The 16496-nt window shown below is 51.8% G+C and overlaps 1 protein-coding gene across 3 annotated transcripts in view; it reads left to right on the forward strand.

The window, feature by feature from the left end:
- The first annotated feature begins 68 nt into the window (after positions 1-68).
- MVB12B (multivesicular body subunit 12B) overlaps positions 69-16496 on the forward strand; it is a 58079-nt gene continuing 41651 nt past the window's right edge. For 2 of the 3 annotated variants that reach the window (XR_001412127.1, XM_014942857.1), the window contains exons 1-6: positions 4161-4707; positions 5205-5327; positions 10142-10249; positions 13104-13200; positions 15809-15938; positions 16241-16363. Coding sequence is in view for 2 of the 3 variants with exons in the window: in XM_014942857.1 (XP_014798343.1) it covers positions 4705-4707; positions 5205-5327; positions 10142-10249; positions 13104-13200; positions 15809-15938; positions 16241-16363 (584 nt within the window). In the remaining variant the exon portion in view is untranslated. The other variant, XM_014942858.1, reaches the window with a different exon arrangement.

The raw sequence follows: 16496 nt of genomic DNA on the forward strand, positions 1-16496 counted from the left end.
CCCCCGGGCCGGACCGGGCCCTGCCGGGGCCGCGCGTGAGGGTGGCCGGGCCGGGGTCGGGGCCGGAGCCCCCAGGGAGGGTGGAAGGGCCGCGCTGGGGCAGGCGGCGGCCGCGGGGTCCCTGTCGGTGACCAGCACCGGGGCAAAGCCCTGCTGACCTTGACCTGCTCAGGAGCTGCTGCGCTGCTGCCGGCTGGGTCAGGGGCTGCTTAGAGACAACAACAGAAATCCAGTGTTTTGCATGGTCTTCTGCTGCAAGTGCCTGCAGTGTGGGTTTAGTTGACTGCCCGCTTTCCTCACCAGCTCTCGGGTTTCTGCATATCCGGAGGTGATAATGTGGGCCCTCTCTTTACAGCGCTGGCCGGAGCTGCCATACCGAGCTGACAGTGTTTTATGTGCTCACCTCGTGCGTTACTGAGGCTTGTGAGCTTTCACTGTGGTTTCTGGAGAGGTTCTCAAAGATCCACCAAGCTTCAGTATTTTCTGTGCTTTCTCTGAGCTAGGACGTTGACAGCTTGGTCATGGTAACACAAGCAGAGCCCTTCAGCTGACGAGAGACAGGCTGGGTGTCTGCAGGTGCTCAGCTGGTTGGGCTAAAATGTAGGTTTCTCCATCTTGTGTTTTGTTTCGACTGATTGAGAACATGCTCACATATGCCATAGTGGACCTGCACGTTGTGTGGCAGGCTGGCAGTGCTGTCCCTGTAATTTTTAGCTGAAATAGACTTACCTGCTAGACTTCCTCACTATAGTGGGACAAAGGCTTACTTTGAGCTTCTGGAAGTGTGAAGTAAAACATTTCCGTCTTTTAGCTCCCGCTGCTCTGACAAAGTGAATCCCAGGCTCAAGGGTTCCTGTGGCCACCAGGGACTTGTTGACGCACATGCCAAGATAGAAATAACTGAACTGCATGTTATTCAAATTTTGCTGCCCTGGTGCAAGGCCATCTGTGTATGGAAACCTATTTTGGTTTGAAATAGGACACTCTTAACAAATGTGTGTCCATAGTTAGAAGTGCTGTGGAGCAATACAAGTTCTCAATTTTGCTCGTTCCATGACTTAAGTTCCTCTTTCCATGCAGTTCGGTCTCCTACTGTAGAGACTTTGCAGCTGATACAGGGCAGCTATCTTGAAGATGGGACCCTGGCTGCAGGGGTGGTTCCAGACATACCTTCATTTGGGGAGAAATGTGAAACTGAAATCCTGCCTGCTTGTGGTGGAGGCCTTCAGGGCCCTGACCCTGCGTCCTGCCACGGTCTCCTGTTTTTTCTGATTGAAACTATGTCCTATTCCACGAACAGAAATAGAAAATTGGCCAGAGTTGCGTCCTGTTCCCGGACGCGGTGGGAGGACCAGGCTTGCGGAGGAGTACGTCAGTGTAACTTCTGAGCAGCACATGCTGTGCCAGCGGTACCTGCCGCCTCTCCTAATGATGGAGCGATAACCTGAGCGAGGGTTTTAGCAGTGTGCCTGCTTTGATTTGATGGGATTATTTCCCGCAGGGTGCAGGAACTCAGTGAGGTAGTTGGTAATTTTTTTCCAGTTTTGCCTTAGCTCATACTCTTCTGTCTGTGGGAAGAGCAAGTCAGTGTCAAAGTGCAGGGCTTGAAGTTGAAGGAAGAAACAATAAGACCATTCTCTCTGCAAATCCTTTGCTATTTAACTTCAGAACTTGACCTGCTTTCCTGGCAGTGAGGTGCTTCTGTAGCAAATACGGCATCAGGCCTGATCTGGTCATGTACACAGCAGCTCTTGAACTTGCCTAACTTGTTGAAAAGGACCACCAAGAGGGGAAAAATTCTTTGCAAACTCAGGACAATACATTCATTTCTGAAAACATATTTCTTTGCTATGTACATGTCCCAGGCAGAGCCCAGCAGTGTGTGTGGTCAGTCACCGCACTGGAATACTTGAAACGGACAGTGAAGCCAGCAGAAAAGTATGCTTGGGATAAACTAATCAAAGTGGAGATGAGCCAGCAAGAGAATGGGTGAGAGCGAGCGCGAGGGACGTGAACGGCCAGTGGTGGGGTGCTGGGAGAAGAGGAGTTGTGTGGCTGCAGGACACCTCTCTCTCGCCCTAAGCTGCTCGGGTCTGGTGCCGGCAGGATGTGGGGTGACTTGTTCTGGTGGAGCCACATCCTCTCCCCGGGCTGTTGTGAAGCTTCTTCCTGCCCCAGGGCTCGCATCCGGCTTCCCGTCGCTGCCCGGGCGTGTGGGGGGCCGGATGTGACCCTGCTTGAGAACCACCTCCAGAGAGCATGCTCCCAACTAATGGGAAAAAATGTTCTTCTCATTGTTTTGGGCTGTTCCCAGAATAACCCCGCAGCAGGCAGAGCGGCCGAGGCCCTTCGGCAGAGCTCGGCCAAGGCAGCTCAGCCAGGACGGTGAAAGGCCATCTCCTGGTCAGCTGGTTTGAGTTCTCGGCCACCATGATGCTGGGCAGGTGTATAGGTCAAACTTGCATTGTTTAAAGAGAACTTCATTAAAATAACAAGCTGTCTAATAGGAGTACTTATAGAATCCTGCTCCTTAATTTAATCAGTTCTTTCAGTGTTTGTTTTTTTATTTTTAAGTTCAAAGGCATGATAGAAAAGAAACCAAACTTTGCAGACGCCCTGGGGGAGAAGGGCCATGTAACTGATCGTCTGTGTGTTTGCCCGGCCAGAGACTCCCCTCTGACCTGTGCAGAGTTCACAACAACATTTATCCGAGCGTGCAAACCGATTGCTGTTGCTCCATATCTGTTCCAGATGCCTCCTCGGTGCCACCCGCCCGGGGGCAGCTGCCCGGAGCAGGTCCTGGTGTGGCAGAGCCGTGTGGTGCAGCGGTGGCTGGGCAGGGGGAACCCACCGGATTGTTTCCTGGGCTGCGGGCCGAGGAGGGTGCTGGGCACAGGGTGGGTGCTGCTGCGGGCCCTGTGCCGCACGGTGTCTCACCCCGCGGCTCTGCCTGCCGTGGCGGAAAGCCCTGTTCTCTGTGCGTGGCTGCTGCTGCCGCCATAGAGGGGCTTTGTGTGCGGCAGCACAGAGTGGGGATTGATGGCGTGTCCCCTCCCCCTGCCGCCTTGAGCGGAACGCAAAGGGCTCTGACAAAGGCACCCTTCTTCGTCCCGCCGAGGCCAGGGTGCGGCCAGAGGGGGTCCCAGCTCAGCGGCACGGTGCCGTGGGTAGAGGCACCCCCTCCCTTCTGGTGGGGCCGGGACCTGCTGCTCGGGTTCCTGCTGGGCCTCCCCGCAGCAGGCCCCAGCGTGGAGCCGGAGCCTGGGCAGCATTCGACAGCAGGTCCCTGGCCCGTGTTAGCCCTGTCCCCGCCATCGCCACTGCGGAAAAGGAAGGAGTGCCAGGGCTGCCTGCCCCCAGGGGCTTTGAGGGGGCACAGCCCCTCTGCTCCCCCCTGAGGTGGGGTGTCAGTGCCATCCTGGCCGTCTCCACCCTGGTGCTTCCTTGGGGCGGGTTTGGTGGAGGCTGGAGGTGCCGGGGGAGCGGATCTGCTTCCCCTTGGTGCGACCGTGCTGGAACCTGCCTCATGGTGCTCTTAGCGTGTGGGGAGTATCCTCACGCACCTGGATTGCAGTTCAAAATGGCCTAAGAGAAGCTCGTATCAGCATTCATTATCTCCCAGCTCCTCCCAATGTGTAATAACAAGTCATCACATTATTGAGAGTGACTTGGAAAAGTTTCAGAAAACGTGCATCCGTATGAAGAACAGATTGTGAGTTCGTTCTTAACTTCACATTCTGTTTTCTTGGTACTGAGCCTTTTGGGCAGTGGGTTCTGGATTATTTGCAAGGTATCTGGACGAGCCGGTGGAGCAGCACGAGCCCATGCACTTCAGGTCGTGCTTCGGAGGCTGCGGCTGTGCAGGGAGCGGAGCGGGTCCACACTGCTCTGGCTGCTGAAGCAGAGCGCTCTCGGGGTTTGGTCCATCGGCAATAGTGGTTTTGCCATCACTGGTCACTGCCTTCTGGTCAGTTTGGACTCCAAGTAGTCTGGCTGTTCATTTGACATTGTTATTATTTACATAGGGCCCAGACTTGCTCTTTTTTATTGCCTGCAGCACGATGTTTGTTCTGACTGGGCATTGTGAAGTGTAAACCCAGGTCCCACTGGCACCAGCACTCACCTCTGCCTTTTCTAGAAGCAGTAAGTAACCAGCTATCTACATGGCCTAGTAATGCTGGGGTTTAATTGCTCCGAGGAGGGAATTGAATTAGGTAGCTCTGGTTCACGGCTTGTCTGGCTGCACAGCAGTGACGCTTGTTTACACAAAGCACTGCCCTTTTATCTCGGGGTGCGTGGGGGGTGGTTTCCTGGGGCATTCCTGCCTGAGAGCCAGGGAAGACTTGCCCTGACTGGCTGCCTCTGCAGGAGACCACATGCCGAGGCAGTGGCACCTTTCCCCATCCTCCTCCTCAGCGAGTTGTTTGAGCAGCTCTCTTGTTCTCTCCTCCTGCTTCCTGCAACAGCATCTCTCCAAGATTGGTTGGTCTTACCTGCTTCTACCCCCCTGTGCGTATCTCCCTCCCCTGAAGTACTCGGTGATGTCTCCCTTCTCCTGGAAGATGCTCAGGCCTCTTCACGGCCCCTGTCTGCTTTGCATCAGACCATCCTGTGCTGCTTCCTCTGTGTCCCCGGTGCCGAGGCTCCCCTCAGCGAGTGCGGTTTCGGAAACAGCGCCAGATACATCTGTGCTGCTACACGAAAATGGTCTGGTTCAGGGGGGTGCGGTGGGACTGACGACTCGCAGGGGAACCCCCAGCGTGTCTAACACCCGCAGGGGATGGGCAGCCTCCCAAGGAAGGCATTAGGAGCAGATTTCTTGCTGCTTAAAATGGCAGAGCTGCTTCAACCAGCCTGACTCAGCGATGAAATTTGCTCTCTCTTTGGGAGGAAAGGGAGTGAGCTTGGATTTTCCCAGCATTGCCAGAGGGAAACCAGCCCATGCTAAGTATCCTGGAAACATGAAAATTAATCTCAGAAGGGGCTCTTGGCCCAAATTCCAAACCTATTGGGCATTGCACAAATGTACCCTCTTATCAAAAGCAAATGAAAGTGCAGAAGGTGTGTCTGGCCTAATCCTGTGTTTACCTTGGCGGTCGGTGGTGTGTCAGCCAGGCGCTGTGGCATGCATGTGGGCTCTGGGTGCTCTGTCTGCTGCTGCCTGTGCTGCCGAGCAGCCCTCTAATTCTGCTCCTTTCTTTCAGGATCAGTCCATAATGCCTGAAGTGCGAGACCTCTCAGATGCCTTGCCTGACGTGCCAATGGATCCCATCACAGGGGTTGGTGTGGTTGCGTCCCGGAACCGAGCACCCACAGGTTACGATGTAGTAAGTAGAGCTATTTCAGCTGCTGTTGCTAATGCTTTGGTTCTGTGCTGATGAGACTTTACTTCGCTGGGAACAACATCTCTTCCAGAGAGGCCTTGCCTTCAGATGTGTGCTTTAAGAAATCATTTGATATCCAGCTGCCCACCTCTCAGCCGCAGCAGTTAGTGCTTTCCCTCAGTGCAGGTTTGTGGGTACAATCGTGCTGCTTCATCTGTGCCATTCCAGAGGAGCATAATTACCTGGAGGAGGGGTTTTCAGAAACAGCTGGCCACTGTGGCATGCAAATTTAATAATCCTAGTAACATTCATCCTGGAGGAGTCCTAAGTATTGCACAAATTATATCTCTGAATAAATGGATCCCGCATCAGCTGTTTAATTCCACATATCAGCACTGCACAATGATGATGAGACGCTCCAGAGTGGGAAGCAAAGAGTTTCACATCCAGCTGAAGCTGCAAGGATGATTTTGATGGACAGAATGCAAACCTCTAAACTAAGCCTTGGCAGGAGGCTGGGCAGCAGGAAAAGGCAGCTGGGTACAGCAGAGATGAGTCTGTGAATGGATAAAGGGAGGTCACTGTTTAACAGCTGCTTGTTCCTTGGACTAGTTGCTGTGTAACCAACAGCATGATTTTTTTTCTCCCCATAGATTAGTGACCCAAACAGTGCAATATCATAAAATACTGACCTTGCAGAGCTCTGTATGGAAAGATTTGGCCCATAGTCCATCTGCCCACCTCTGTATCCCGCTCCCACTATGCTACATCACACCTTGGGTTTCCAGTGGCACGGCTTGTGTGGTTGGGAGTGGAAACCGGTTGATCTGAGGCTTTGCTCACACCTCTTCAGCTCTGGATCAGTGTGTGCCCTGCTCTGTGTGAGGAGGAAGAAAATGGATCAGGCTGAAGTAAGGACACGAGGGAGGGAATTGTGAAAAGACTCCTTAAAGACCTGGAAGGTTTTTGCATTTACTGCATTTTTCTGACTGCTGATTACCTGTGTGAGCCAGGCTGTGTAATTAGCTGCTTGCCCTGATAAAGGAGCACAGGACAATGTGAGAGTTGTGATAACAGAATTGCATTCTGCCTAAATGACTGGGCAGAGAGCGCTCACCCCAGATAGCCTGGCTGTGGTTTAATGGGGAGCTTCAGCACTAACGCAGTTTAAACTAAACAAGATAAAAGAGTCTTCCTGTGGCTTAATCCAATTACGGTGGTGTTGTAATAATGCTTGTGAATGTGGGTCGCTTGCTCCTAGGGGGCACGGAGAGGAGGCTGCCTTTCCTCTGGTGCTTCTGCCTTCCTCTCTGTTTGCAAGGAGCTCTCCTCCAGCCCTGGGCCAGCGCTGACACTAGTTTATCTTGGGAGGTTGTTGTTTCCCCACAGGGATCTGATCACTTTGCCTTTTGCTACGGTGTCCTGCGGCGTCCGGTTCTACAGGTGGATTCAGAGTTGTGCGGGAAAATATTTCCTCTTGTTAGTGATGAGTTTGACATCATGCAGTTTCACTGATGGTTTTCAGTTTTGTGATGAAGTACCCAGTTCTCTCTTTGAGACAGCTGTGTTATTTATAGGCTTTTCCCAGTTTCACTTTCATTCATGCTCTTTCTCCAGTGAACAACCATTCTTTTCCTTCCCTTTCCCTTAGCTCCTCTTCAAAGCCAACAAGCAAAGGCCTGGGTGCTTTCAGCCCAAGGGTAAGTTAAATGCCCAGGGGCTGTCCTGCTCCCTTCCCCAGGTTCTCCTGGAGCCCTGGGGTCCGGCATGCTGCCTGGCTGGAGGTATTGGGGCAGAGCCCAGGGGAATCCTGGCAAATGGGTCAGAGATCGCTTTCTCCTCAGTAGTTTTTTAGTTACTTGGAAACCTCTGATGCCTCTGTGTCTGCTTAGAAACCAGCTACTGACGCTTGGTCTTTTAAGCCAGGTCTTTTAGCAGCTGAAGCACTAAAGACTTGATTTTGCCAAAATGTACGGAGTGCGTCTGAACTTAATTCCTGAAAATCTGCCCAAACTGGCCAGACTGAGCGCTGGGTGGGGAGGAAGGAAGGGGAGGTGGGAGCCCGGGTGGCAGAGAGGTGTGGCTGACGTGGGGCCGTGTTCTGTTCTGTGGGGTTTGCTCTGGGGTGAGAGCCCGAGGGTGCTGCTCCGCCGGGGCCGGCTCTGCACACCACTGGTGGGGCAGACCCTCCCCGTGGGGCAGGCGGCTCACAGTCCCCTCTGCCAAAGGCCTGTCCTGCGGTAGCAGCAGCCCTGTGCTGACTGCTGGGCAGCAGGTGGGTCACTCCACGCTTGAGGGACACCTTCCTTACTGGCTGTCACCGCACCAAGTCCATCTGTTTGTGGCACATGCTTGAGTTGTGTCTTCCCCAGCTCCATGAAGGAGAAGGACCGTTCCTCGTGCCTGGAACACTGGGTGCCCAGTGCCGGGTCTTCCCTCCCGCGTGTTCCTTGCCCGTTAGCCAAGCGCTGGTGGGCCGGGGCTGCACGGCACTGTCTTGCTGGGCACGTGTTCCTCGGCCTCTTCGGGTCGGCTCCTTCCCGTGTTGCCCCACGGAGAGCTCGCTGCCATCCTGCACTGCTCAGGCACAGCTCTGCTGCCAGAGCCGTGGGGATCCTCCTTGCCTGCAGGAGCTCAGCAGATGATGTCAGAAGTTTCCTGTTTATATTGCTGTGTTTTCTTTTCCCGTGAGTCTTCTGACAAGTTAACGCATGCCTGTGTTCTGCAGGCTTGGAAGGAGTCCCCACAGGATGATGCGGAGGCGCAGGGCAGGGGTCGTTGGGCGGGAGCGGGAAGGGGAGTGCTGTGTCCCCCGGGAGATGGGTCGGGTCCCTTGCCACAGGGCTCCCCGTGGAACCAGCTCAGGTCTTTCTACTAGACATCTGATGGGTTAGAATGGCAGGGCTGTTCCCAACAGGATGTGTGGTGTGAATTGGTGCTTTGGGATTTTTTTCATCCTTAAGTCAGTGCTGAGCATCGCTTCCTCCAGAGGGGTGTCAGTGTGGGACCTTCGGATGTCCCGTCCAGCTGTGCCCTGGGCAGTGAGCTCTAGAGGAGATATCAATGGAAGTGATGCACTTCCACCTCAGAAATTATTTGGTGGTGGTGTTAGTAAGCTCCTAAAGCTTGCAGAGGTTGGAGAAAAAGCACATTTGACAGCAGCTTGTATGGTGCCAGTTTCACAGTTGCAGGCTGGGTCTGGTGCTGCCTGTTGGGTTTTGAGTATCTTTGATGCAGGAACAAACAAAACAGAACTGCTTAACACAAGAAAAACTGAAACAGAATTTGAACTGTATTAATTAACAAAGTGATTAAATCTGGTTGTAGTCCCTCAAACTGTTTCTGACAAGGGCTGGAGTTCAAGCAATGTCCCTTTATGCAGACACTCTTTCAAAGCAGTCTGTTTGGAGAAGTCAGTCCTGGGGAAAAGACACTCAGAAGAGTGGAGGGAGATGCATGTGGATTTTTGTTATTCCTTGAATTCAACTTCCCTGAAGTGCTAGTTTAGGAATATATAAGAAACGCACTAAAATCCCGTTTTAAATTTTACTCTTGGGAAATGATGCATGTTTCTTTGCAGAAGGTCACACACAAGTGTGTGTTGTGCAAGGGCCTGAGCTGAGCAGGAGCTTGTGAGCAGCAGCTGCCGAAATGCGAGGAGCAGCCAATGCACTTCGCTGCCGTCGCTGCTCAGACGATAAACACGCTTTTCTCTCCCACACTTGGGATAATTGGAGGGTCCTGTCACCACACATCTCTTGCTCCCTGTGCACAGGCTCTGCTCGACGAAACATGGGTGCAAACAGTTATGACAATGTCAGCTCTTTGTTATCAGGCTGCTCTGGGGCCAAGGTCTTGCTCAGTTCAGTAAGATTAGACCTGGAAGAGCTGCAGTGGAGTGGTTTGCCCCCCAGCTCAGATGCATTAGTAGAAGTTCAGCTGTGCTTCTGTGTAGCTTCAGACCACACTGCAGTCTCCTGTTGGGAGCCATCAGTTGGGTGCTGGTCTGGTGGAGTGATGTTATTTCTGCTGCCCTTCTCCCTGTGTTAGCCTTCTTGTTTCACTCGACAACAAACCTTTGGGGCAGGGGCTCGCAGAGCTCACACCGTGCAGGGCAGAGCAGAGCCCTCTCCCTGCGTGCGGTGCTGCCTCGTGACCACCCCTTCAGTCGGCTCAAAGGTGAGATCTTCTCCTGGTGTTCTCTTTCTGCACATGCCTGGGATCCGTTTCCTTTGCTCCCTGTGCGATGTGGGCTGCTGATCTGGACGCAGGGTTCGTTGTGGGGGGAGTTTGTGGGGTACGTCCTCGCACACAGCACTGCTGCTAAATCTGTGCCTCACTGGGACTTTCCCCAGCTGCTGGAAGCAGCTTTTGGGCCTGGGAGCCAGAATTCCTCAATGGCTTTTCTGTGAAGAAAATCCTGAGATTGGGTAGTTCCTGTGCTCTCTCTGCTCAGAGCCCTCCTCGCAGCTGGCCCTGGTGTGCCCTCGCGTGCGGGGTGGTAATGAGCGCCTCGATGTGCTGACTTCTCCAAACTGTTGTTTAGAGCCTGTAACTGAAGTTGCTGTTGCCTCATTAGAATAGCCTTTGTCAGGGCATCTTTAATCAACAGACTCCCGAGAGACAGCATTTTTAGAACTTCTTTTTATACCTCCTCTTGGAAGTTCTTTGCACTGCACCTCGTGAAGAAACTAATGAGATGCTGTGAGAGTTCGGGCTACCGTTAATTAGAAGGGGTCTGAGGAAGAAGTACTGCACATATATTAACTTTATCTTGGCTCACATGTCTCTTCTCTCCCTCTGTCTCTTCTTTGCAGGTTGCACAAACAGCAGATGGCTTGGATGCTGACCTCTGGAAAGATGGCTTATTTAAATCCAAGGTCACACGATACCTGTGCTTCACGAGATCATTTTCAAAAGAAAATGTAAGTCTGTTTGCTAAGTGTCTGCATGATTTGCATCTGTGCCTGGTATGCTCTTACCCATAAGATGATTCATTTTATGGAGCCAATTATAATTCAAGCAGGCATTTCGCTGAGTTTGGGTGAGTCAGGAGGCAAACTGCAATGGGTAGGTATTTGCATTTTGCCTGTGTTCTTCATGGAAAGAAGTTGCTGGCAAAATCTGCAATAAAAGCGACAGCAAAAGGAATGCTTGCGTTTCAGCAATATTTCCTGCTGCAGCAATGGGCACTTCATGCTCATCATCCTGATGAGTTTCTAACTCTGCCCAGAGAAGCAAGTGCTGCAGGTGGTGTTGATGAGGAAATGTTAGTCTCTGAATCCAGGGGCATCACAGATATTTTCTTGCAGGATTGGCATTTCTTTCCTTCTTGTTCTTGGTGCCGATTCTTGAAAACTTGCCCACATTGTGCATTTGTACCACATTCTTGTAATCTGCTATTACGGCTATTAAGCATAAGTTAATTTCTGATTAGTGGCACTTGTCTGCCTGCATCCTCTTGAGGAGAGGAGACAGTGTGCAGTGAGACCCTGATGCCTTCTACTGTGTGTCTGGTTGAGGCTGGTGTGAAAACTTCCTCTTTTCTGGAGGAACTATTTAATTCTACAATGAATGCACTCCATCTAGTGGGTAATCCTGCTTTTTGTCGTGTTTTGGATACTCAGTGACTTAGTTGTCAGAGTGTGGAGATACCATTTTGTATTCGTGCTTTCACCAACAACGGGGACAGAAAAGCGACTGCAGAAGCTGATCGTGGGTCCTGACAGGAAAGCCAGGGGCTGCCAATTTCCAGCATTTGACCTTTATTCCATCCGCTTCCCTGCCTGACTCTAGATTAAAATAAAACTCCAGAGCTATGGGAAATATCGGTTCCTGGGGTGGATGAACAATAATTGTGCTTTTCATCCTGCAGTACCTGAAGTAGCAGGAATAATAGCCCTAGAATAGACAGGGAGGGTGTTAAACAGAAAGATTTGTGGTGGTTTGAGTATTGAGTTTATCTGTGGCTACCTTAAATGTGAGGTTGTCAGAAATAATTACAGGACAGTAGCAACTGCTGGCTCCAGAGACAGTGTAAACACCCTCAGTCGGTGCCTGTTGGGCTTTTGGCAGGAATCCTCTGCTCGGTGCAGTTTGGGAATACGTTCCTCAAATTGATGAGGAGTGAACTGAAGGGTGCTGGGGGGTCCTGCTGGTCCCCACATCCACGTGTGCGAGCTGTGGTGTGAGTTGCAGTGTCTGCACGGGGGTTCTCTCCAGCCCCGCGTCAGTGGCACGTTTGACCCGTGGCGCTCCTGGGCAGCAGCCTGCGGGCACCACAGCCCCCGTGTTTACAATATTTGATGGATTCTGAGGGCATTGATGATGTTCGAGTGTCCTAGTGAGGAGGCCCCGAATGGTGCAGCTCTCAGACAAGGAGGTTTTGTGCCCTTTCCTCCTGGGCGTAGGGCAGAGCATCAGCGCTCTGCCGGTGTTCCAGTAGCCAACAATCTCACGAGGGGCATCTCTTCTACCTCTCTGCTGTCCATGAGGGATGGTCGTTGGTTCAGCTGGAGGTTGCACCCTGATGTAAGCAGCCAGACAGCTGGGATAAAGAAAACATGAAAGATGAATCAGCAGTGACCACTTCATCTACCGTTTGCTGGGCCAGGACCATGTTAATTGATGCATTCGGGCTCTGCAGCATCCCGAGTGGCTCGCTCTGAGATGCCCTGGCCAAAGCAGGGGCATGTGGTGGGCAGCCTGGCCTCAGCCACTGCGTGGGCAAAGGGAGTGTGTCACACTTGTGTGTCGTGGGACAAGGCTCCAGGCCCTTCTGGTGAGGAGTTGACCATGAAATGCAGAACCTCCAAAAAATAAACTTAGACCTGATTTCCCCTTATTTCAGAGGCTGCAAACTTAAATATGTTTTAAAATAGTTTAGTGTAATAATTGGAGAGTAGAGGTTTGCCTGAAATACTCTGCCAGATAAAAACTAAAGGAGATACTTAGCAACCAGTAACAGTAAAACGCTGACATGGTTTGATGGCTTAGGATGAAATTTTAATTGTTCTGAATCGCTTTTCTGTTTATAAAGGCTGTGTAGTAACTACAGTGTGTTTTTATTTCCATACGTGAGTCCAGATTATTGGCAGCAATGCTGGCTGTAACGAGAAGTGCAAAGAAAATCTGGTCTCTAAACAATTGTGGAGGCTGTCATTCTGAATCCTGCTTTGAGCTCTTCAAGCCTTGATTAATAGGACGAGGCATCAATTCAGAATTCATATGGACTCCAAGTGAAGTTCTTCGTTCCAAATGGCCTGCTCTTCTGGAGTGCGCCTGCGTTTGGAGCTAGAACCATGTCTATTCAGTACTAATTAGCTAGTGCATGTAATAACTTTGGCTGTGTCTGCACCAACTGTCTTCCCGTAATGCTTTCTGCTGTTACTGTCAGGGAAGTGTCATGTTGCTATTGTAGATGTGAAGTGTGTGGGAACTAAGGTGACCTGTGTAGTGCAGAGTTGGTGGAGGTAATACTTTGACCTGCTGTGTTTCCAAAGGGAGGGATTTGCCTGTGCTTCTGAGGCTCCAGAAATGCAGCAGTGGATGAGGTGTGAGAGTCTGTAAATGCTGAAACTGCCCAGTGTCTCCTGGTCAATCATCCTGCACTTCCTGCAGAGGGGACAGTTGCGAGTGTTTGCTTGGCACCTCCTTACTGTTTATTAAGTTGGTGGTCAGACACAACGACAAGGGGTCTTGGGGCTCAGGAGGCGAGAAAAGCTGGGTTTGAGTTTGATGATGTCATCGTAGTCAACTATTTCTTTTCTCTTTCCAAAGAGTCATTTAGGCAACGTCTTAGTTGATATGAAGCTCATTGATATCAAGGACACTTTACCCGTGGGCTTCATCCCCATCCAGGAGACCATTGACACACGTAAGTTGGGGTCTGCTCTCGCCAGTGTGGTTGGGTGCTGGGTCCTGGCAGAGGGACACTCTTGGCGTGGTGCTCTCTGGGGTTACGGGTGTGCGTCTGGGGCAGCTCCGGGCTGCGGTGAACCAGCAGGGGATGTTTGCACTTGCTGAGAGAGGCACGAGTGGAATGTCCAGGGACAATACCATCCTCCTTTCTGCAAGGCAGGAACGGCTTTGCTGCAGCATTTCAGCCAGCAGTTCCCCAACAGCATATTCGGATCCCCTGGGACTGGTGACGGCGGGATCTGGGCCAGGAGCAGCGCTGAGCTCCACCGCAGGAGTCCTGGGCTCTGGGCTCCCAGCGCCAAGGAGCTGGCAACGAGCCCCGGGAGCTGTGGAGGGACACCCCGTGGGTGCTGAGAGTCCGGCTGCTGCCCAGGAGCGGGGCTGGGACCTGGGCTTGTCAGTGATGAAACTCAGCCCAGGCATGAGCAGAGAGGAGTTACATGAGCCTGCTTTGCAGGGAATAATTTGTCCATGTCTGCAGCAGATGAGGGTGGTTTTTCATTCACTGCCAACCTGGTTCTGATTTGAAGCTGGGAGCTAGAAGCAAGAGGCTCTGCAGCCCATTTCCCTGGGTCTCCCCCTTTTCCTGCAGAATTCCTGGGCACATGTAGCACAGGGAAGGGTCATCAATTTATCCTCCTCACCCTTGGGAATGCTGGACACTTACCGTGTCCTGCTGTAACTTTTGTGAAAGTCCTAGTGGAGAGGTGGGGTGGGACTTCGTAATCACTTTAAAATGCGTTGGGTTGTGACCCACACAATCTCTGAAACAGAGGCACTGTCTGTATCAGTGAAGTGGAGCGTATCCCTGCCTCCATAAGGATGAACGAATGCATTTCAATTGACTGTTTAGAATGTGTTTACTTAAAATTACCTCTGATTAAGCATGTTGTAATTAATCAGCTCCTAAACCAAGTTTGCTACAGCCTGCAGACTCTAGCCAAGTGTGGAAAAGACAAAAGCAAATAGTCAGCTTTGCGCTTGCTCTGAAAGGCAAATAAGAGGCGCTGATTTTGTTCAGAGTTAAATTTGTGGTCGTATGTGTCTCTGCTCTTCTTGAAGTGACAGTTGACTTGTAAGTGTATGAAATATAGTCCTCCTTACTAGGGTTTGACAAAACTTTCAGATGTGGAAGCCTTAAATCCTCAAATCGGTTTTAGTCACTTCAGATAAAAGCCCAAAGCAGGAGAAGCCCAGACGAGAGGTGTGCGGGTATTTGCCATCTGGGAGCAGCAGCGCTGTGGCTGTGGGGCTGGATGCACAGACCTGGGGCTGTGACACCTCGTGGTGCTGACACAGTCACTGCTGCAGCAGCAGATCCCGGCGCCGGGATGGATTGTGTTCTCCGACGTGCGTGTTAGGAAGCAGGAGGAGCCTGCAGAGACAGGGCTGTGTGCCATCTGTTGAAGTGAGAGAACATTTTTAAACTGGAGGATATTTATTCATATTAAACTGAAGGGGTTTTATTTTCGGGCACCCGTTTTGTACTCGTTGGTTGTTTCCAGATTTTCATTCAGTGTCTGTGCTTTAGATTTTCAGTTTATCAGTAGGCTTCTGTCGTGTCTTTCAAGTGCCTGCACTCCCCAATAGAAGCCTCACCTTGCTCCCACGGGGACTCTCTCAGACCCTTTTGGCTGAGGCAGACAGTGGTTTCTGAGCACCGCAGGTGTGTGTCTGTGCCTGTCGCACCGCTGGCGTGTGGCTGAGCCCTGGCTGGATGTGGATTGTGTCTGCGTGCAGAAAGACAGCGTGCAGACAATGGACTCATTGTACAGATAAGCCTTGACTCTGGGCTTAAGTTTTTCTTGATGGATACGTGGAACCAAATGGAATTGCTGCGGGGCAGGAAGGGCTGTGCGGCAGGTTCACCCGCCCTCTGAACCCGGGGCAGTGCAGTCCCCCCGTAGGACATCCTGCCCATTACTGCTTTGTAAAGCTGGTTTATCCCAACAAAGGTACCAGGGCAGACACAGCGGGAGTATCATTCCAGTGCTTGCTGAGTCAGGAGAGGTCGTTAACATGGCATAGATGTGTGATCTGGGCAGAGACCTCTCACTGCTCCCCCTCTGCGTGGTGCTGCTCCTCTGCCTGCTCCTCCTCTCAGCGTGGTTGGTGCCGGGGAGCACTTGGCAATAAACTGACCGGTTCTGTCAGCAGCTTCCAGGAATGTTCCTGGAGGCCATGCCGGTGGGAGGAATATTTCGAGACGACTGTCTGGGCCAGTAAGGGAAAATGTGGGGAGTGTGTGGCTGTGGGAATCCCCTGCCGTGTGCGACGCGGTGCGCTGTGGCACATGTGATGTCTTATCTGCTCTGCAGAGGGACAGGGAGGGTTGGTTTATCGCAGTGCCTAATAACGAATCTCACCCAGCCAACAGAGAGCTCCTGATAGACAATTTCTCCAGTTAGTGAATGGCACTGCACTGCCTGGTTTGCTGACATATATCTGTGCTTTGCCTCCAGTTCCTGCCATAATTATCTGCCTAATATCTGGAGAGACAAAGAATAACATTTATACTCTAATCTTGCATAAAAACCACCCTCTGTCCTGGGTTCTTTTTGCAGAAGAAGTAGCTTTCAGAAAGAAGAGGCTGTGCATTAAATTCATCCCTCGAGATTCTACCGAGGCAGCGATCTGTGACATCCGAATCCTGGGCAGATCTAAGCAAGCCCCTCCTCAGTACACCTTCATAGGGTAAGTGCCTGCCTCCAGGAGCTGTGGTCATACTCAGCTCTGCCAAGGCCCAGCACCCTGGCTTCCTGTAATTACTAAGTAGTAGTTTGTAAGAGCTGAAGCATCTCATTAGAAAAGTTTACATAAGTACAAATGTTACTGAGTTTGAGGTAGGAATTAACTAAGCCCTTTTTTTTTTTTTTTCCTCCAATTAGACTGGTTCTCACTAACCAAGGTGTTTGTGAAACACATCAGTGCTTGATACTTGTGCAGGGGCGCAGTGTTTGCTTGTAGCACTAATGCTGTCCGTGTTGCTCACACAGAGAGCTGAACAACATGGGCATTTGGTACCGCATGGGCAAAGTTCCACGCAACCACGAATCTTCACAGCCTGTGACGCCTCCTTCCCAAGCACCGGCTTCGACCCCAGCCCCTAACCTGCCCAGGTGAGTCTTCTGCAAGCCCAGCCCCTAACCTGCCCAGGTGAGTCTTCTGCTTTCCAGCCCCTCACTGGGTGCTGCCTGGTGTGTGTGGTTCCTAACCCCGTCTGGCAGAGCCTGGCAGGTACCGCATCCCAGG

This window comes from Calidris pugnax, unplaced genomic scaffold (genome assembly GCF_001431845.1).
Source record: "Calidris pugnax isolate Ruff unplaced genomic scaffold, ASM143184v1 scaffold102, whole genome shotgun sequence".
NCBI lineage: Eukaryota > Metazoa > Chordata > Aves > Charadriiformes > Scolopacidae > Calidris > Calidris pugnax.